Below are 22,319 nucleotides of genomic sequence, written 5' to 3'. Positions count from 1 at the left end.
GGATGTAATTTTATTTTAGAGCTAAATACTCGGTAAAGTTACTCCAGATATTTAAGCCAATCAAATCCACTCTTTGTGACTCATTTTTAAAGTATTTGCTTAAGATAGCAAATCGATTATTGTTTTTTACATTCATTTTATTTTTTTTATTTATTTTTTTTTTTTATGAGAAAATAAATTTGGATTATAAGAACAGATCAAATTACACTTTTTTATGTTGAAATAGACAACTTACTAAAAAAATAAAATCTTAAAGTTGCATGCTGCCATTATGAATGGTAAATTGTAATGCAGTTTACATTTTGCATAATTTTTTTAAAAAGAAAAAAAAATTTGATTAGAAAACTGGTAAACTATTCCTCAAGTTTTATCAGCAGATACTAATTATAGCAGATACAAAGTTTTAGGTTAAAGATAATGGACACGTTCTGTTAAAACTTTAAAACTTTATTACTCGTTCCATAAACTCACATATTACGAATTGAGCATAAAAAATTTTAAAACTTGTTAACTAAATATACAATGATAATGACATGCTATTAGTTGCTTTAGTTTAAGACAGGTTAAGTTATTACAATCATTATTATGCACTTACCTCCATTAATCTCCTATTTATGTGACGTCTGCTGAACAAAATTTATCGATGGCTACAGTGTTTGGTATTATTCTACACACAATATCAAATACAACCAAATCATAAAACAAACGCGATATACTTAAGTCAACTCATACGGCTTACAAGCTTTATTTGATTCAGCCCAAGACTCCTTAGCGATGTTACTTCGCTCCTTATTTGAACGTCACTATTTTGATTATAAATTTATGCATTGTTTTGTTCTTTCTTAGATTTTTTCTATAGAGACTGAATCCTTTACAACCTTTGAATGCAAAAAACAGCGTTAACGCACACACAAGATTATGAAATAAGTCAAAAGTTAGCCCTTACGTTTAATTCATCCATCCTCCAGACTTTTATTAACGCTACCATTAACAGTGGCAGTAAATTCAAATTGACAAAAAATTCACACTATGTATCGTGTAACTAACTGCACTAAGACACAGTCGATTTCTAGTAAACGGTTATAAAAAAGAAAGCTGTAAGGCAAAATTGTTTTTAAATGTACCTTTAAAATTTATTTATTGATAAACACCTGAAGTTCAGTATAACTGAAGAGGAATATAAAAAAGCGGAACATAAATAGTAAGATATCAGTTTTCAGAGGTATAAGACAAAAAAGTACTTTTTGACGTGTGGTTTGTTCAGCCATATGGGTTGGCACTGTTTAGCATTTATCCAATTCCACTTAAAAAACGAAGTGATAAATGTCTGTTTGAAAAAGAAAAAAGAAACACTTTACAATCAAAAAGTGTGTGTTAGATAAGAAACAGCATTATGTGTTTATCTAAAACAATTATTTTGTCTGATTTCGTCGTGCATGATATCAATAATTTCAAAATTGTAGATTTTCCCATAACTTTTGAAGTCATTTAAGAGATTAAACAACAGAAATATCGATCGGTTTATGAAGAATAGTCCTTCTTTGCTACACTTCTCTTATCTTAAGTAACAGTTAACTTAAAAAAGTATACAAAAAAAAAAAAAAATTCAAAAAAAGTATTGATAAAATATCAGCAAACCATTGTGCTGTTTATCTGGTTGTGGGATTTTAGAATACTCTCATAAAATTTGCAAGAAAACTCTCACAAGAATCTCAACATTTTACCGATTGGAGAATTAGGATTGATTTTTCACCCCTCCACTTTTGGTAATTATTTGAGAATCACTATTTACAAAAGCAGATTAATCAGAGCCAAAAAAAATTCTTTGGAGTGGTTTCTTTTAAATAAACACTTCAGCTTAAATCCCTAACTTAATAAAACTTAAGTGTTTCGAGAGTGTTTTTTAAAATTTGTAAAATCAATACTGTGATAGTGGGACATATAGGTAAAACTAGGTTTGGCAGTTAACATCGTTTAAAAAAATGTGAGCATAGGTATAAAAAACATTTCAGTGAGGATAGGAAATCAGACAAACAAATTTAAATATCGTAAAAATAAATATTTAGAAGATTTTTAAGATTCGGAAAGTGAATTTAAAATTTACAATATGGCGGCTAATCTCTTAATTGTAAAGCCTCGTTCAATTTACACTCAAATACAGATGTGAAAAGATATGTACATACATAAATATAATGGATTTCGACGAAGCATATATATATATATACTTACAGATACACACAACTATAAGCATTTGCATATAAATGAATAAAACACATCAAATGCGTATGCTTTATGTTCATTAGAAAATTAAAATATTCAAATAAGTGTGAGTACACATAGTTATATCTTTTTTTTAAACCTGCGTTATTAATTTTTCATTAGCATACATACATATTGAAACGTATGTGTGTGTTTTTATGAGTGTATATGTAAATGGATATATATGTATGTATGCATGTTGGTATATGCATATATACGTATGTACACACACACACAACCACACACGTACACACAAATTCATATAGGCATCATGGATAGATGAATTCATACATACACACACATACACACATACATACATACATACATACATACATACATACATACATACATACATACATACATACATACATACATACACACATACATACTACAAGATGTAAAAAAATAACATTTCGCCGTAATAAAAGCAATGAAATTTGAAATTATACAAAAATTATAGACAACAAAATATTTCAAAAAATCTGTCACATTTCAATTTGGAAAAAACGACTAAAAGAAGTATTAAGTTGGAAACTTAAAAAAAACTCAAATATTGCAATAACTTGAAAAAAAACCAAAAACAATTGCCCCTCCACTTTTTATTACCATCACAGCATGCATTTTAAAGCATTAAGTTCTTGCGTTCATAATTAGAAAACGAATACATGCAGAGAAACATAGGAATTCTCGGAATAACAGGTAGACTGAATATGTATAGTTATCAAAATAAAATACAAAAATTAAAAAAATTCTCCGGAAAAATCATTGAAATTCATTAAAACAGATTTCATTACATAAGCAGATGCCCGAGGAAATGTGCGCAGACAATTTTGTTGAAAAAAAAAAAGAAAAAAAAAAGAAAAAAAAAAGAAAAAAAAAAAAAAAAAAAAAAAAAAAGAAAAGAAAGAAGGTGAAACACTTGTCCATTGTAAGTCATAAATAGTTGTCTCTTTAAAACAATTTCATAAAAATAACGCATTAGATGATTCACGTACAACTCATCGTACATTTATATTATGGGTTCCAAAACCTACACGGCTAACAGTCACGGTTGATGTTGCCTTTTTTATTTTTTACCAACAAACTACTGATGAACGGTTGATAATTAATTTTGGTTCTGTTAAACCTCACGTTTTAATGGCTGCAAAGACTTTGACGAATTAAGTCACTAGAATATGCTCAGCCAAATATGTACCCGCGTTTCAACAAACTGCGTTCTTGTAAAGAATACACGGGCTAAGGTAAAATCTTGGTCGCATTTTCTTTTTCTAATTCCTAGTTAAAAAAAAAAACCAATTTCCAAAATCAACAAAAAAATTGAACAATTGAGTAACTTCTAGTGACACAACTGTTTCATCAAGTCATTAAGTTATGCTTAACAAGGAATTATAGAACAAGCTTTATTATCACACAAAACTGTGTTAAAACATACAAGTCTCTCAGCTTCATCATGCCAGTAAGCAAGGTTTTGTCGAAGAAAATCCATAGCATCACTAACTTGAGCGAATTCTAAAAAAAAAAGTCAGATAGGAATCATAATCGCATTATTACTTTATATATCATACCTATTGAACAAATGAAAATAAGACAATAAATAAAACCTTAAACATTTATCAAGTGGTTTAGCAACATAAAATTTAAAACAAATCATATACCAAATTAATTATTTAATAAGAAAACTGCATTTATTTTAATAGCTGTATGTATGTATGTATATATGTACGTGTGTTTGTGTGTGTGTGTGTGTGTGTGTGTGTATGTATGTATGTATGTATGTTTATTGGATGATAACTATACATATATTTCAAAATTATACATAAAATATATTAATTATATACATATATATATATATATATATATATATATATATATATATATATATATATATATATATATATATATATATATATATATATATATATATATATATGTGTGTGTGTGTGTGTGTGTGTGTGTATACACACACACACACACACACACACACACACACACACACACACACACACACACACACACACACACACACACACACACACACACACACACACACACACACACATATATATATATATATATATATATATATATATATATATATATATATATATAAAAGAAAAACAACAACTTCAATACTTACTGTCCCATGCTACATACAAGTTCATAACAAAGTAATCAATAAAGAAAACCTGAAAAGTAATTCGTAAGGTAAATAACAAGAAACATATGATTGAGTATCTGTTTAAATAAAAACACAGATAAAAACGTACATATCAAGAAATTACCTGTGATTTAGGAACATTACAAGTATTTCTGTCAAAAACTGGCATCACAATAGGTAAATTGCGCTTTTTTTCTTCTTCAGTCTAAACAACATGTACAGATGTATGTATGTATGTATGTATGTATGTATGTATGTATGTATGTATGTATGTATGTGTGTGTGTGTGTGTGTGTGTGTGTGTGTGTGTGTGTGTGTGTGTGTGTGTGTGTGTGTGTATGTATGTATGTATGTATGTATGTATGTATGTATGTATGTATGTATGTATGGATGGATGCATACATGTTTGTATATGAGTGTATGCACACATGAGCACACAAAAATGATATATTTACACAGAAAAAAGGCAAAAACAATACCTGTCTAAAATATTCTTCAGCTATCCTATATGCCCACTCACGACATAGTTCTAAAGGACGTGCTGGATTAGCAATATCTGCACATTTGATTATCATCCTACGAACAACTCCCCGATTTTCTGGGGATTGCAGATTTATTGATGATACTGATTCTGGAGTACCTCTACCATTCTAAATTTTTTAAAAAATCATTTATTTTTTGCAAGAACATAAAAATTTCTAGAGTCAATCACTGACAAGTAAAAAGTACTTAAGAAAAATAAGGCAATGCATACTGTTGACAAGTTATCATGATCATAAACAGGAGTTGCATGACGTTTATTGAAACTATTATCAAACTTTGCAAGATGCTCAAAATGTTGCTTCATCTCAGTGGCCATAACCATATCTATTATTGACTGGCGTAAAAGTTTAAATTCATCTCTACAGTAAAAGGAAAATTCAATAAACAATATCACAGATATAACAAACCAGATTATATTAGAAGATAAAACTAAATGCAGTAACATATATTGAAACCAATTCATATAACTCCTTTTTTAAAAGTAATATAAGTTTACATACTGACTAAGATTTTGGAAAATATTTGATTTAGCATCTCTTGAAGTAAGTTTGAAAGCCATAGCTGCATGATGACTTTCCAAAACAGCACTAAAAGAGTTTTTTAAAATGAAAACCTAAAACTGAGAAAAAATTGATATCTGATTTTTTCCAATTTATTGAGGGAATGGCTTATTTGGAAATATTGAGGATAACTTGTTCATGCATGTCCAAAGAATATTTCAAAGAAAACTTTACAAAATAACAAGTATTTGACTTACATATCATTGTAGAGAATTGCAAGCTCACTTCCAGCATTGCACAAGAATGAATTTGTGAACCCAGGGTGATCAACATCATGTACAACTGCAGCAATCAGAGCTGCAACTTGGTCAGATCGATCAAGTGTATTCTACATGAGAAAACATTAAACTCTTTTTATCCATTATTATAACAAATACAATGTCTAAACATCTAGCTTTGATAAAAAAAAAAAAATCATTTAGGTTTAAGCTACAAAACGTGTAACTACACATATTTTAGTAAAATCAGCTTCATAAAGTTACACATATTTAACTAGTAGAATTCTTTAAAGATTTAAATATTGATTTCTAACAAATTTAAATAAACAAATTTAAAGTTTAAATGACAGAAAGTAGTTTTTTTCCATAGGATTTTCACCGTATTTTACCATTTATATCAGAGTCCACATCTTAAAATGTGTTTAAAAACAGTTTTTTAAGGATTCTGTGTTCTGCTCCTGTTATGAAAGTGTCCAGGAGATATTAAATGTTGTTTGGGGAAAAAACCTAAAGTCTTGGGTTCACTTTTTTTAGATTTAATTTTAATAAAACAATTAAGAAAGAATCTAATATTGTCATCCCTGTATTTTCTTAAAGGGGATTTTTGTGTAAATCTTATATTGTATATTGCAATTTACTCTCCATTAAATAAATTTTACACAAACTTTTTAAACAAATAAAAGAACAATAACCTTAACTTCTTCTTTTAACAAGAATATTGATGTCGCATGCAGGACATCTGCAGCATGAGTAGAATTATGGTAAGTATTATGAATATGATAGTTAGCTTCTACTAGCTAAATAAAAAAAATTTCATGTACATAAACATACTTAAGCATTAATCATAGGTATATCAATCAGGTTTTTCTAAATTTGCAAACAAATCCTATTAATGTAAAAACATTTTCAATATTATTTAGAACGTATTTACTTGAAGCCAATTTCTAACTATTGAATCTGAAACAGACAGATATTCTCCAACATCAAAACGATTAAAAATAGCTTGTCCTAAGTAATATAGAGGCCTAAACAAAAAAAAAAAAAAAAAAAGATAAAAATGTAACATAAAAAATAGCTTGTCCTAAGTAATATAGAGGCCTAAACAAAAAAAAAAAAAAAAAAAAAAAAAGATAAAAATGTAACATAAAAAATCAAGTTTTTTAAAAGTAAATGCCAATTTTTTATACAAAAAATAAAAGAGTTACAAGAAAAAAATTTATTTTGTATTTCAAAAAACACATTGAAAAATAAATAAAACACTTCATTTGAAAACGCTCCTACCGATTATTGGTGACTCTTTCTAGTTTTATTACATCATAGTCCCACCGATCCTCACCCAGTAGAGCAGCTTGTATATCTGGTGAAGCTTGCATGACCTGCAAAACTTTATGGCTATGCATCAGATTACTGCCTAAAATTAGAAATTAACACTAGTAATTTTAACTGATTTCTAAAACAAAACAGCAAAAGATTTTAACAAATAATATTTGGTTTAATTATCACTGTGCTGACAATGTCTCATTCATGAAAATAAAGTGCTCAATAAAATTTGATTGTCTTATTAAAAAAAAGAGCTAAAAAAAGAGAGGACTTTATCATTTTATACAAATCAATACCTTTGACTTGATTCTCTGCAGAATGCCTTCTTTCTCGAAACTACATAAAAATCAGAATATTCTCAGCTGAATTTATTATAGTGTTTAAGAATTTGAGCAATAAAACTTTTAAAAAGACATACATTCCACATAAGGCCTTCTACTAAATCTGTTCCAAATCCTGTTTTGCCTTCTACTTGGTCTATTGTTGTTGGTGTATAAAGTTCAGTAGTTCTTAAAATTTCCTAAAACATAAGTAATTTCTGTAGAAATGGTTCATAAATTTCGAGCTAATTATTTCCTTTTTTTTTTATATCCTCCCTTTCTTAATTGGTTTAATATTACTTACAATAACACGTTCTAACACTTGGACAACATTTGATGGACTACTTTCTTGAACAGCATTTAGCATGTTGATTACCTAATAAAATTAAGAACTCAGTAAATTTTTCTATAGCTCTAAATTTTTCTAAATTTTTCTATTTTGATAGAATTCAAACAGCAGCTTCTTCTTTTTTTTATATCTCTCTATAGCTATAAAAAAAAGAAGAAGCTGCTGTTTGAATTCTATCAAGCATAAAACTACTTTGAATGAATACTCCAATAAAAAAAAACATTGTGATGTATTATTCAATTATTGCTCAAGTATTATTTTATTTCTACTTTTATTAGAAATACCAGTTTTATTTTGATTGAAATTTTGGAATAAAATTTCCAAATAAATTTAGAAAGAACAGTTACCTTAGTGATAGGAGCTTCTGCCTTTACAGATACAGAGTTTATGATTGGTGTTTGAAGAGCTAGTCAAAAAAATTGAAACTAACAATTATGTATTACAACTTAAATGTTTCCTCTTTACATAACTATATATTACTTATATTGTTCAATCAAATGTCCTTATATAAAATCATAATACTGTCATCATTTAATACTTATCATGACACCATCATACTTTTTAAGTCATCATTCTGCCATTTTTAATCATTTAGTACTGAAGATAACCTTTTTGATGTTAAGATGCCTTTGTAGATCAAATAAAGGATCTATTGTAGCTTTAAAGCAAATATAGATATTGGTTACTTTTTAAGTTATCACAATCAGTCTTAAACCTATAAAAAGATTTTATGAATGAAAAAATGAAACCATTTTTTTTGTGTACAATTTTTCTGATTCAAAGTTCTTTTAAATAATTTATAATCTTAAGAACTTTTGATCAAAAATTCTTTGCAGTGGGAAAAGGCAAAATGCATTCTTTAAATCCCAAACAACATATGGTTGGCATATTTGAATTGGTCACAGACATAAACATCTCTTAAGAGTTCTTCTAATGTTAGTAAATTTGAAAAAATGTCAAATAAATCATTCCAGTGGCAGGAAAATCAACATCTTGTTGATAACATGGAATTTTCTGTTGAAACAAATGATAAAACCTAAACAAGAAGTTTAAAGCTATTCTGGCTCACAGTTTTTATAGTGAAAAATGCTATAAAGCTGTCCCTTACCAATTAAGGTTTGTTTGCAAGCAAAAACTCATAAGAAACTTTGTGCAATCAAGTGAAGAATTTTCAAAGACAAAATCAAGAAGAGATATAATTTGGGTGCAATCATTAGTAGTAATCAGTAGTCAAACTGAAATTTGTGAGCCACAAGCGTAAACCAAAAGCATAAGTCACAATTATGATTAATAAAGTAAAGTTGGTACACAACTCTAATATTTTCAAATAATAGTGACAAGATAGTAAGAACTATGACTGATGATGAGAATACTTTTTAAAAAATCTTTATAATGTAGACCAACAATGGTGAAAACAGCCCATGTTAATAGAAGTAAAACAGAAAGTATATAGAAAGTTTAAATAGATAAAGTTTAAAAAGAAAAAGTTTCCAGATAAAAACTTAGAGATAACAAAGATTGTTAAGATAATAAATTTAAGAGAACACCATAGAGACCACAAGTAGATTGTGAACAAGTAAAGCTACTAAGAATAATAATAAATAGTTACAGAGACAAAAAAAGTTTAAAGAGAAAAATTTTCCTAGAGAAGAAAATAAACAATAACTATAGAAACCATGTTGACTGCTGCAGTCACTGACCAACTGAGACTTTTAAAAAACATTTGCTAATTTTAATTTTTAATAAATTATTCCTCTGAGCTAAGTAGTAAATACAGAGATCTACAGATTTTTTGGCAAATGTAATAAATTACTAAATAATCATTCATATTTTCTCATTCATCTTATTCCAATAAATAACATATTAAACATAGCAGTTTAATAAAAGGTAATGAATTTACTCAATTCATAACAAGAGTTTCATCAGGTTTGTAGTAAAAAAAAAAGACTTATTGAGCCTTTTTTTTCAGACTTTTTTTCATTTTTCAAGATTATTTCAGCATTTTTTCAGGATTTCTCAATTTTAACTGTGTTATTTTAACAAATAACATACTGCATTATTCTAGCAAAATGTGAAGTTATTTGTTAAGACCTATTAAATTTGGTTGTGAAAAAATTACCACAGGCTTGCTAATTCACTTTTGATTAAAGATAGATCATCACCATCATCAACTTCTTCATCACTATCATCATTCTCACAACCATCATGTAATAATAACAGCATTCTGACTTTTTATTAAAAAATTTTTTTTTCCAAATATATTTTTAATAAAAAGTTTAACTGAAGTTTTTAACAATTAAGTACAATTTACAACTATTTATAAAGCATTAATAAATTCAAACAAAATAGAGACAAATAGAAAAAAAAATAACATCGATACGTGTTTGGAGTGAATTATACTGACTGATGGCTCTTTTCTCAGGAATCCTTTCATTATTAACCTATGTAAAAATTAAGTTATCATTATCAATTAAGCTATTGTAAAAAGTTTGTAAGCAAAAGTTTGTAAGCTTATTGGAAAAGCTTGTAAATTGTTGAACAGAAAATGTTTCATATACTAACAACTCAATAAATCTGTACTGATAAACAAAAAAATTTGAAATAAAAAAAATATTCAATCAAAATATGTTAACTCCAAAAAGCTCTTTCCTAAAAAATTTCATTACAACACTTTAGATCTTAAGAATATACTACACAAATAATATAATGGTTAAATAAAACCAAAAATAAATATACTGACTAAACAAAGTTTCATTTGAATAATGGACCTTTTAAATATAATAGAAAACCTATGTATATATTTACATTACAAGTTCATAATGTTTGGCATTTTTAACATTTGATCGGCTTAGACACAAAGAAATAAAGTATTTGCAGATTGGAGAAAAAAATTTACCACTAATTTTAAATGTAAAGATTATTTTAAAATTACTTTGCTGAGCTCTTGGTGCAATTGTTGAATTTGAGAGTCATGCTGAACTGCCGTCAGGTCTCGCTTAACAATTACATAGTGAGTAATGGAACTAAAAAACAGTCATTAAAAGGTTCCAACAAATTATATACATTTACATGAAAAAAGAAAAAAAACACACATACAAGAGAGAAAAGAGACAGGATAAAGAGGAGAGAGGGAAAAGAGGAGAGAGGATTAAAAAAAGGAGTGAGAGCATGTAGTAGAAAAATATTAACTCTTTAATTAAAAATAATATTATTTCTTTAATTCTTCTTTCATAAACTTGAAATATTGAAATAAAAATTCTCTTATGATTATCCATCATTGTTAACTTTTATTTAAACACAGTTTTTTTTATCAACACCTAAAAGGTTGTTGAATATTCTTCACTTGCTTAACTTCACAAGTTTTTACCCTGCATGTCCAATCATAGGAACAATCTTGAGACTCTGAACAAACTGTTCTCCACTTTTTTTTCGTGCAATACAAACTCCTTCCCATGACTAAAATTAATAGATACTTTAACTATAAAAAAGATTAACCAATCTGAGATTTAACTTATCATTATGTTTCCTATACTATATATCATATATTCCTATACTATAGGAAATATACAGTAATAAATTTAATCTCACATTGTCACCTAAACTATATATATTTCCTCAGAAAATTATTTTCAAGAAGTGGTTCAAATATACCTTCCCATTATTAAGTAATTTTGATATACTCTCATGGGAATCCTATAATCAAATAAAAAAAGCAACCCAATAAGTTTATAACATGATTTGTTAGAATTCTAAAACAAAGGAAAAAACCATTAAAAGAATGTTAAAAGATTTAAGAATAAGAAAAAACTAAATTTGCATGTAAATTTTTTCAGGGTCGCCACTCTTACTTAAACATGAAAATTAAAAAGAAATTGAGGAGCTCAGAGTTTTTTTGAGAAGAGTTTAGCAACTTTTCAAATCAAATTTAAAGAGGTTCCATTAATGACAATATCTTGAAATCTTTTTAAGATACAAAGCCAAGATAATAAAACTAGGAAAAAAGCAGCACAAAACAGTTTAAAGAAACTCAATTTTTAAACATTTTTCAAACTGGTTTTTTAAAAGTATTAGGAACAAAAAGCCATGATGGTGATAAACTTTGGAATATTAGTTCAATAAATAACAGACCACTACTCATTAGGCTCTTAAAAATAGTAAGAACTAAAAGGAATTAAATTTAGCATAAGGTATTTTAAATTTATAAGAAATGAAATGACAAAAATCCATTTTATGAAAAAAAAGAGGCCAATAAAAAAAATTTTTTTTTTTTGAGCAACCATCAATGATTTTTTTCTTCAGTGAACCTCATTTTAATGTACTTTACTTGGAAATTAACTTCATTATCTCAGTATTACTTTTTCTTCAGCTTAAAACCCATACTTAACAGTAAGTGTTTTCTTTGAACTTATCATTTCTTGCGATTGTATTACTTTTAGCTGTTTTTAACTTTTTGTCTTTCTAGGTTTTAAAATAACTTGATCAAGCTTTCTTAACATGGATATGAAGCTTGCTGGTGATTGAAAAAGTATAAGGTTAAGTTTCCTTGTAAGTCATGTTAATGTGTAATTTCCTGCATGTCAAACTTTCTTCCTTTTAGTACCCAACCCATTTTAGTACCCAACCCATTTTAGAACTACATGAAAAATTAGTTGAGACTTTTTTATTGATAAACCTGAATTTCTCTCTTTTACAACAGTGGTGACAAATTAGTGGAATGCCCACAATCAACAAAAAATAGAAGTAATAGCTGAATAACTTGATTAGATCTGTATAAAACAACTCTTTGCAGGTTTTAGAACATTCTTTAGTATACACTGACAAGCCATGTAAACATGATCATGACTGGTATTATCAATCAACTATTATTGTTTAAATCATATACTTTTAGTTCCCAGAATTTTTCAATTACGATAATTTGAAACCTTATTTCCTGGCTTTTTTTTTTTTTTGCAACCAACTTATTTTCAGCCCATCTGTTGTTTAAAAACTGCATCATAAAATATCTGACATTTCTATAATTTTATGTCAGTCCTAGTTCACCAAAAATTTTATGCAAAGACATCATTTTTTTTAAATTTCCAACCAGTTGCTGTTTCCTTGAGTTTAAAGGTAAATGTTGTTTTTGTATTGTCTTTGATTGTGAGCAATACAAAGACTACATTTACCAAGATAAATTTGAAACTTAAAATACTTTTGTAATTTTCAAAAAAAAAAAAAAAAAGAAGAAAAAACTGATATTTGGAGAACTGGATGATATATGTATTGGCTTTTCTTTTTTTAGTTATTCCAAATACTGTTTTGAAAATAATTTGAACAAGTGTTTGGGACAACAGCTCTTTGGTTTTACTAGAAAATTCAGCAGTTTCAACAGTTAATTTCAATAGCTAAAAGTAAAATCCAGCAGTTTCAACAGTCAATTTCAATAGCTAAAAGTGAAATTGAGGAAATCTGAGGAAAATTTTTTAAAGAGTGTATTTTTCCAATGAGTTCTTGGGAATTTAAGAATGTGTGGCAACCCTGTTAATGAAATTTACAAAAAAAAAAAAAAAAAGTTTTTACTGGTTTTGGAACATCACAATTCATTAAAATATGATTTTTCATGTTTCCCACAACTTCTGACCTCCAATAGCCAGTAACTTTTTCATAAGCAGGATTTACATACTAAGATAAAAAAAAACAAAAAACTATTCTTAGAAGTTTGAAAAATTCGTAACTAGAAAAATTTATTGAAAACAAAAAATTTAATTATCGCAAAATCAGTAATACCTAAACAAAATTATTTTAAGTATTTTAAAAGAAATTATTTATAAAGTAAAAAATTAAAATTAAGAAAAAATACTTTTTTGTAATTTATTGTACTTTAAGCTGAAATTTTAATTTTACTTTTAACCTGAAATTCTGCTTTGTCAGTATCTATGCATTGAATTTCAATAGAGTCATATGCATGCTCTACAGCACTGAATAAACATGATGTAGCCCTAAATCCAAAACACATTTCATTAAAAAATGTTATTTTGATGTTAGATTAACTTTAAATATATTATAAAATGCCTAAAATTATAAATATGTTAAGTACAAAAAAGTCATTATAAGAATAATTATTCAATAAGGGCAACATTTTTTAAAAAACAAAAACAAAAAATGCATGTAAGACTTATCTGTTATTAAACAATCACCTAAGTTTGCATTGCAAGGAAACTTCACCATGGTCAAGTGAAAGGAGTTCATTATAACATGCTGTACTACTGTGATCTTCAACAAACCTCTAAATAATGTCACAAGAAAAAAACAAAAAAAAACAATCAAAACAAACAAAAATGTTAAAAAACACAAAGTTGCAAAAATAATATATTAGCATTTACCTTACTAAAGCCAGCCTTGAGAAGTGGAGCTACAGATACATCATCTTGCTCTGATCTTGAAAAGTATATAAAAACTTGATTAGATTATGGTAGTAAAATATAACAAAAATTTTATAACAATATTGAACAATATCAAAATTTAAATATCAAAATTAAATTTCATTTAATGGCCACTATATAATCTAATAGGAATACCAATTTACTTACTTTTAAAATTTTCACACTTTATAACAATAAAGTTATTAATTAAATATGCATATGAACTAAAGTTTGTACTGGAAATCATAATGCGTTAAATGTGATTTAATGAAGAAAATTACTGCCACAAAAGCAGATATCATGATTAGTTGTAAAATAGTTAGAACTTCATAATGATGCAAAAGTCAGAAAATCACAAAAACTCATAAAAATATCACCTACTTTTTTGTAACAGCAATTATAACTGTATTAAAATTGGGTCTGGTAGCACGCATGTTGCTGTAGAAAAAAAAAAGTATATGTTATCTAACATCCTTTTGATGCCAGCAAAAACTTTTAATCAAAACATTTAAAAAAAGCTTAATTTATAAAGTAGAAAGTAGAAAAAGTTTAATAACTTTGTAATGTATCTAGAAGAAATTATTTCTATAGCAGAAATAAGCTTTAACAACCCTTTAAACTTTTCATAAGAAATAATTTGATAAACTTAAGTATGCTTGCTGTCACACAGAAAAATGAGAAATAAACATTCAAACAATCACTAAAACTCTGGATGCTTACTTAATTTTCGTAAAATGTTAAAAAGGTTTTTTATGTAAATATAAAACAAGATGGTGAGAAAAAAATAGCATGTGCTTCTGGAATGAAATAGGGGCTATACATTCTCCTTTTTAATAAGATATCCACAATTTAATAAGATGAAACCTGAAAAATATGAAACTCTTTAAAAGAGGTAATTGAAAATTTAATTACCTGATTGAGACAACAATCTTGCTCATGCTAAACAATGTTAAACTTTTTTAACATTGCTTAGCATGTGCAAGATTGTTCTGTGTAATGTTGTTCTGTGTAATATTGTATATAATACTCAATTTAACAGTACATCTTGTTCAATTAGTTCATTTTATGCAACAAATTAAGAGGGAATGTGTTTGAATGCAAACTTGCAATATTCATTAGTTTGAGAATGTTGACAATTTGTTAAACTTATGCTGATAACTTACAATATATGATGAAAACTTGTCTATCTTACAAGAAGAATAAAAGATTGAAGAGACCACATTCCTGTCCACAAGTTATGATGAAAAGCTAGTTTAAATACAGAAACAAAATAAATCTCTTTAATAACAGTCACTGTGCACATGTAGCTCTTTAACTTACAACTGAAACTGAGTGTCAGTGATTTGTGTCAGTGATTTGTGTCAGTGATTTGTGATTTATGTAAAGAAAAAAGTTCAGAGAACAAACTACCAAGTTCACTTCATGAAATATTTTTTTTTGGAAGTGGAAAACCAACTGCAATTATTTAAGATGTAGCAATATTTGTGATACAACCAACATTACAAGTTGTTATCTTAAAGTGGTATTACTATATTTTTAACACTATATTTTTTAAAGTGGTATTAAACGCGATATTTTTGCAGACTTCATGTTTTGTGCTAACACATGATTCTTCTAGAACTGAACATTGTTTATAGCATCAAAAAATTTTTTTTTAATGAACCATGCCTGTTTACATATTCATAAAGGAACAAAAAAACCTTTATGATTTACATATGATTTTGTTAATTTTGAGAAAGCTGTCAATCTTATAGATCACTCTGAACCATCTGATATCAAACGAGAAGGGAAATGAGTCTAAGATTAGTAAAAAGCTATAACTAGATAAAATTTAAGTTGACCAATCAGTCAAAGATGAGATTTATGTGCAGAAAATATGCTTTAAACATAACTTAAACTTTGTTTTAAAAAAAAAATATTTAAGTAATTAGTAAAGAGAAAAACAATCAGTCATTAAACCATATTATACTAATGCAGAGAAAGAGTAACATTTTCTCAATTTTAATGATGCAAGTAAGTAGACATGTATTTTGAAACATTCTAGTATATGATAAATATTTACACAAACACATCATTCATTTTAAAAATTAGACTGCTCTTTTAGAAATTTTAGGGAACAACAAAATATTCATACAAACCAAATTGTGTTCTTTTTGTTATTTTAACTACTTTAAAAATGCTTTCTTATTAATAATTCTAAATACTAAATATAAGCTAAATAAAATGAATTTAAACAAGTTTAAAAGTAAAAAGTAATTTATAATATTTGTTTTTAACAAATTAAATTATTATTTAAAACAACAAAATTCTTTATCAACTCTTGTTATAACATAAAATATCACTATCTTTCTAATTCATATCTATCAAAATTCTGCTATATAATGACTCACTTCTGTGTCATTACATAGCAGAATTTTGCAATTTGTTTCTTTATGTACAAATATATACACCAGTATTTAGTCAACCATTTTCTGATGTCATTCTGCACATCAGTGTTGCCCCCCATTTTAAATAACCTTTTTTTTCAAAGCATTAATGTAATGAACTCTAAAAGGTTGTTTCACCTATAAAAGTGCTAACTTCTATTTACTTTATTTGACTTTTTTAACCAACGTTGGTGATAAAATAAAATTTTCAAAATAATTAAAATTTCAAACACAAAAAAGTCACAATGCCTAATTTTTTCAATACTTAAAGCATTAAAAAATTTTTTTTTTTTTTAAACTTACCGACATAAGGCTTCCCCATCAAAAGAACTTGAACTTGAACGAGTATCAATAACAACAAGCTGATTGAAGATAAAGAAAATAAAAGAAAAAATTTTAACTATATTTATGCATAAGTCACCAACTCTGTAAAACAGTATTACCTCTGGCATTATTGTAAGGTAATATTCCATTGCACTCTCTGAGGTATATTGCAGCTTATACTTATAACAGCCTCGCTTAGCCCCAGCTACAAAAGCATCAGACTGAGCATCATCTGCACCAAACACAATTAAAACCTAGAGTTTAAAAACACTAAGTAAAAATTGTGTAATACAAACATTTTCAACTTCAAAACATTATTAGGTCAGTTCTGCAAAAACTAATGACCCATCACTTGCCTCCATCGGTTGCTTGTAGACTTTCATCGGTCCTAACTGAAGCTCACATTTTGCACTCTAAATTAATAATTTTTTAAAAATGCATCATTTTTGATTGACACAATAAGGTAAAATAAAAATTAAATAGGTTATCTATATTTATTTACACACACAAAAAAGTACACATTAGAGAATTTAAATAAAAAAAAAAAACATAGAACAAAACTTTTGAATTTCTTAAGTTGAAAGAATAATAACAAAACTTAATTGAGTAAAAGAAGAAAAATTTAAAAATTTTGAAAACAGTCCTTATGAATTAAATTGATCAATTAAACAATTCATTTTTTGTACTTTTATGAAAAGCTAAAAAGCTGCAAATATATGACATTTAGCAAAAACTCATAATTACCATCTTATCAAAGACAAATACAGAGTGTAAATTATTGATCAGTAGTTGATTCTCATCATAAATCCCTTTTCTTCGAAACTTGTGACAAAATGTCGAAGAGAAACAAAAATAACATTTCTGATATTTAAACACTGTACTCATTTTTTTAAATACTTATTATGAACATAAAATTCAAAACATTTTCTCCTATGCACTTAATTTACAAAAACTTTCTCCTATACATTTAAATCTAAATGTCCACTTTTTAATTGGTCATAAATTCAAAACAAATTTCATATGTCCAATCACAATTGTTGCTGTACTAACATCAATGTTTAAAAAAAAGTATTGCTATGTAAAGATTAAAATCAGAACTAATTTTCTTATGCAAAGTAATAGTAAAACATGTACTTTTATCAGTAAATAATGTTCTGTTAGAAATCTCTTATCGAAAAGCAAAGAAAAACATAACATTTCACAAGTACTTAAGGTAACAAGCATAAGTATTTGTGAAATGTATAAATGTGTATAAATCTTTAGGAAAACTGAAAATTTAGAAACTTTTCACTGAGCAAAAGCAAAAATATAAAACCTTAAAAAAATAAGTCAAAAAACAGCAGCAATTCCTTTGGAATTGCTGCTATTTTTGATTATAGCAAGGAATAAATCTTTTTTAAAAAAATTCATAAACAGTGGCAATGAAAAAAACATGACAACCCCATCTAGGCATAAACAATTAAAGATTGAAATGATAGCTTCAAAAACAAACTAACAAAAAAAGACAATAGGAATAAAAATATATTAGACATTTGATAAGATTAGACATGGATGTTTTTGAGGCCAATTTTAAATGACTTGAGTTTTGGGGAAAAAAGTTAGCATTTGAATCTCTGTGAATTGTAAAGTTTTGCTTTTTTTTTTTTTAAAAAAAATTTAACTCAAGATTTTTGATAGAATAATATGCTTATATTTTTTTATGGTAAAAAATGACAGAAAGGTAAAAAATAATATAAATTTAAACATTAAAATCAACATTTAAAGTTTAAAATAGCACTGATATTCTACAAAAGAAAGCAAGTAATAATACAATCAAATACTAAACTTTATTTTAAAACATGAAAAAAATAAAAAAATAAAAAAAATAAAAAATAAAAAAGAATAAATTTCAAAAATATTAATTAGAATAACTCAATATAATGACTTGCTGTTTATTTACTCATAATAGTGTCTCTATTATTCAAAACTTATTCCGTAATAATGTAATTAAATCATTAAGTAGATCCCAACAAACAAAGTAGCATAGCAACTGTTTGCAATATAAATGTTAGAGTTTACATTGCTCTTTAAAATACCTTTTCATTTCACAGTTTATCCATAGAAACAATAATAATATACAAAATAGATAAACAGAACATGTTTCCATCTACTCCTAGATAAATAATTACAACTAAAACATTACACATACATTTAGATAACTAAAACATATTTTATTACAATTAAAAATACTTTTTTTTTTTTTTTTTTTTTTTTAGAACATCAACAAACATTAAATCCTAAAATTCTTGAAGGTTAAACATTTGTTGTAATAGAAATTCTATTAGTGGAATTAACCTTAACAGGATTTTCATGTAATCAGTTTTTCTTGACAGAAGAGCATTATCAAATATTATGAGTTTAACATTTTATAAGCCATAATTCTTTCTACATAACTCAGATCTTTTCTAAGATAGTAACCCTTAAGAACATATTAAGTTATTTTTACATATGTAAGTAGGTAAAAATGACTTAACAATGTTAATTAATGGTTAAATAAATTAGTTTCTTATCTAAAATTGTAGTTTAGTAAGGATTAAAAAATGTTTATTTAGCACCCACAACTCTCACCCATATATGGCACCCTTTGTTAAAACTCAATAAATCTCTTTACAAAAGCAATGCTCTATTAATAAACTGATTTTTTTACAGAATTATACTTTTGATTCCATCAGAATTTCAAAAGAAATAAAAGTCTTTTCATTACAACTGTGTTTCTTATAAAATGAAGAAAGCCGAAAGAGCTAACTTATTATTACATTAGTGGCAACTAATAATACCTATTGAATGTAATAGTTGTCAGTTTTTATATTGACATTGTAATAGTTTTTTCTATTAGTTGCAAATAAGATCAATTTTTGAAAAGAAATTTCTAAACACGAATTACATACAAATACATAGTTTTACATATTTTTATATTACATAAATTCATTCATAAACTTAAATATTCATAGACAAATAATTGCTAAAAAACATTCTTTGCTTATTTCATTCCTATATTATTTAATTTATTTTATTCCTATATTGCAATAAAAATCTTCAAACTTTTTTTTTAAAAAAAAAACAAAAAACATTTTAATAAAAAGGTTAACCTCCAATTATACATAAATTAAAAATATTTTAAATTATCTTCTGGCCATGTTGTGATGCTTGAACAGTTAATATAATCAACAATAACAAAAGCAAGTGACAATTGCTATGATATTAAATTGAAGTTTTAAAAAAATATGTTTTTAGGATTTGATCAAAAATGAAATTATAATTGATAATAAATTATAATAAAAACACAAACAACTTAAATTTATGTTAAAAACACTTTCCTAACAATAAATTCAGCAAGTTAATGTTTCTTTATAAAATAAGTGTTTCAAACACTCTAAACACTAAACGACCTAAATGTCAAATGCAGTATAAAATTCAAAATCATAAAGGTTTGTTATCATTTTAGACAAAAATAATTTTTTGAGAGGTAATAAAACACATTTTTATAAACTTGAAAAGAGTCTTAAAAAAGAAACTAAAAATAAACAAGTTCTTTATAGGAAACTAATATTTTTCATTTCTCTAGCTTTAAAGAGATCTCTAATAAAAACAATATTCTTGATATACCAACACTTGAAGAATTCTAAAATATCTTTGAAAAATATTTAAAGGAATTATTTTGAGAAGAAAGTCTCTCCTTTTGCATTAGTGACAAAAACTTGATAATTTATTTTTGCCAATACTGTTAAAAAACCAAAGGTCTCACAAAAATAATTTCTAGAAACTGAATAGTAAATTAATGTATTAAAAAATGTTAAACATTTAGTGATAGATAATAAAAATATGGCAACTTTATTTTATTTTAGGTGTTTGGGTAGCTCCATATACAACTCACACAAAAAAGATGATTTTTCATAAATTGAAACTATATACTTATTCTTAAATATAGATTTTAACTACTTAAAAATGCAGATTTTACTTAATTCATAAATTGCCATGATCGTATATCTGTGCATGTGTCCTTGTATATAGTCATACATGAAAATAACGAAAAAACTATGATTTGTGTAGGAAAATTCAATGTAAATAAGTAAATTTAAAATAATACTGTCTAAATAATAATAATAAAAGAACATATATAGTTCTTCTGAACTAATCAGGCTGAAAACAACTAAATTTATTTCATAGATTCAAAATTTTTAGAACAATAATATAAATATATAATCTTGTGCTAGTGGAAGTTTTATTATTAACACGATGTCTATTATTTGAGTATGATCAGAAGAATAAAACAACAACAAATATTTTCTTTAACAGAAACAACAAATAACACAAAAATTTCTTTAACAGAAATATGGTTTGAAATGTGGTTTATGTCTGAGTGGTGAAATCCTTTTCTAAATACTATCTTTTTTTCACAAGAGAAGAATTTAATAAACTTTTAGCTGAAATTTTATGAATAAGAACATTTAAACCATACCAATCAGTGGTTACCATACTCCTGGCAATTTAACAATAATCAAGCAGCTATTATTAAAAGAAGTCCATTTTATAAACAGTTTGTGACATCATGTGCTGCTTTAGGGCAATTATTTTACTTGAGAGTACAATAAGTATGGTTAAGTGCTTCTTATTCATATATATAAAACACAGAACATCATTAAAACATTAAAAGCAAATTGTACCTTTTCTATAATCTGTGGCATGATTACAGTTTGGGTATGTTTAGCTTCAATGCTAGGAGCTGAGAGAGTCTCTAATTTTGAAGCAACTATTGTATCTTGTATTCCACTCAAATTATCTGATCGGAAAAGAGCTGCTTCAGCAGTAAGTGACTTTTGGTGAACTTTTTTATATTTGGGTATGCGTGGAAGTAATGATGAAGTTTTTGCATCAGAGTGAGAAAATGGCTGCCCTTCTGCTGAACTAGTTGAAATGGAGTCACCATTAGCAATTCCAGTACTCTGTGAGACGTGGATGCTAGGTGCACAGCCCATTTAGGACAAACATTGATTAAATTTATTTATAAGGAGCACACTTAAATAAAAATTAGTATTAATATACTTAACATAACATTATCATTTATTGCATAGATGTGTGTGTGTATATATATATATATATATATATATATATATATATATATATATATATATATATATATATATATATATATATATATATATATCTGTGTATATATGTATGTATGAATGTATGCATGCATGCATGCATGCATGCATACATACATACATACATACATACATACATACATACATACATACATACATACATACATACATACATACATACATACATACATACTACATTCATTCATAATTATATATGGATTTATACCCATACACAAACATTAGATTTTACCTTCTGTACAAATTATATGCATCTATAGAAAATTGCATAATTTCCAT

At 26.4% G+C, this 22,319-nt stretch overlaps 2 protein-coding genes across 5 annotated transcripts in view; both read right to left on the bottom strand.

Annotated features, from left to right (window-relative positions):
- The window catches only part of LOC145187537 (fibrillin-2-like), a 31,962-nt gene extending 31,207 nt beyond the window's left edge, over positions 1-755 (bottom strand). The window contains exon 1 of one of the 2 annotated variants that reach the window (XM_090076922.1): positions 596-755. The gene's annotated coding sequence lies outside the window, so the exon portion shown is untranslated. The remainder of the gene's footprint in view (positions 1-595) is intronic. The other variant, XM_090076924.1, reaches the window with a different exon arrangement.
- Positions 756-3,185: 2,430 nt separating this feature from the next.
- On the bottom strand, positions 3,186-21,966 carry LOC145187244 (high affinity cAMP-specific and IBMX-insensitive 3',5'-cyclic phosphodiesterase 8B-like). 3 transcript variants are annotated; one of them, XM_090092940.1, is made up of 28 exons: positions 21,582-21,966; positions 17,235-17,291; positions 16,998-17,132; positions 16,858-16,916; positions 14,510-14,566; positions 14,090-14,144; positions 13,904-13,992; positions 13,618-13,705; positions 13,287-13,388; positions 11,379-11,420; positions 11,095-11,183; positions 10,660-10,750; positions 10,108-10,168; positions 8,075-8,133; positions 7,683-7,754; positions 7,477-7,578; positions 7,355-7,394; positions 7,020-7,149; positions 6,670-6,763; positions 6,431-6,535; positions 5,718-5,848; positions 5,461-5,547; positions 5,172-5,319; positions 4,897-5,067; positions 4,542-4,622; positions 4,397-4,445; positions 3,692-3,768; positions 3,186-3,534 (listed from the first exon to the last, which is right to left on the bottom strand). In XM_090092940.1, the coding sequence occupies exons 1-28, from the start codon at positions 21,891-21,893 to the stop codon at positions 3,496-3,498; spliced, it is 2,622 nt and encodes an 873-aa protein (XP_089949066.1). In that variant the 5' UTR covers positions 21,894-21,966; the 3' UTR covers positions 3,186-3,495. The 3 variants fall into 3 exon arrangements, with proteins under 3 accessions (XP_089949066.1, XP_089949074.1, XP_089949080.1); XM_090092948.1 differs by having other exon boundaries at positions 10,132-10,168; XM_090092954.1 differs by lacking the exon at positions 21,582-21,966 and adding an exon at positions 17,623-17,841.
- Between the last annotated feature and the right edge of the window lie 353 nt (positions 21,967-22,319).

This window comes from Hydra viridissima, unplaced genomic scaffold (assembly GCF_058129835.1).
Source record: "Hydra viridissima isolate aposymbiotic clone 2 unplaced genomic scaffold, HvirCarnegie_v1 scaffold_1, whole genome shotgun sequence".
Lineage (NCBI taxonomy): Eukaryota > Metazoa > Cnidaria > Hydrozoa > Anthoathecata > Hydridae > Hydra > Hydra viridissima.
Note: the sequence above shows the minus strand (reverse complement) of the source record. Positions and strands in the feature narration are given on the sequence as shown.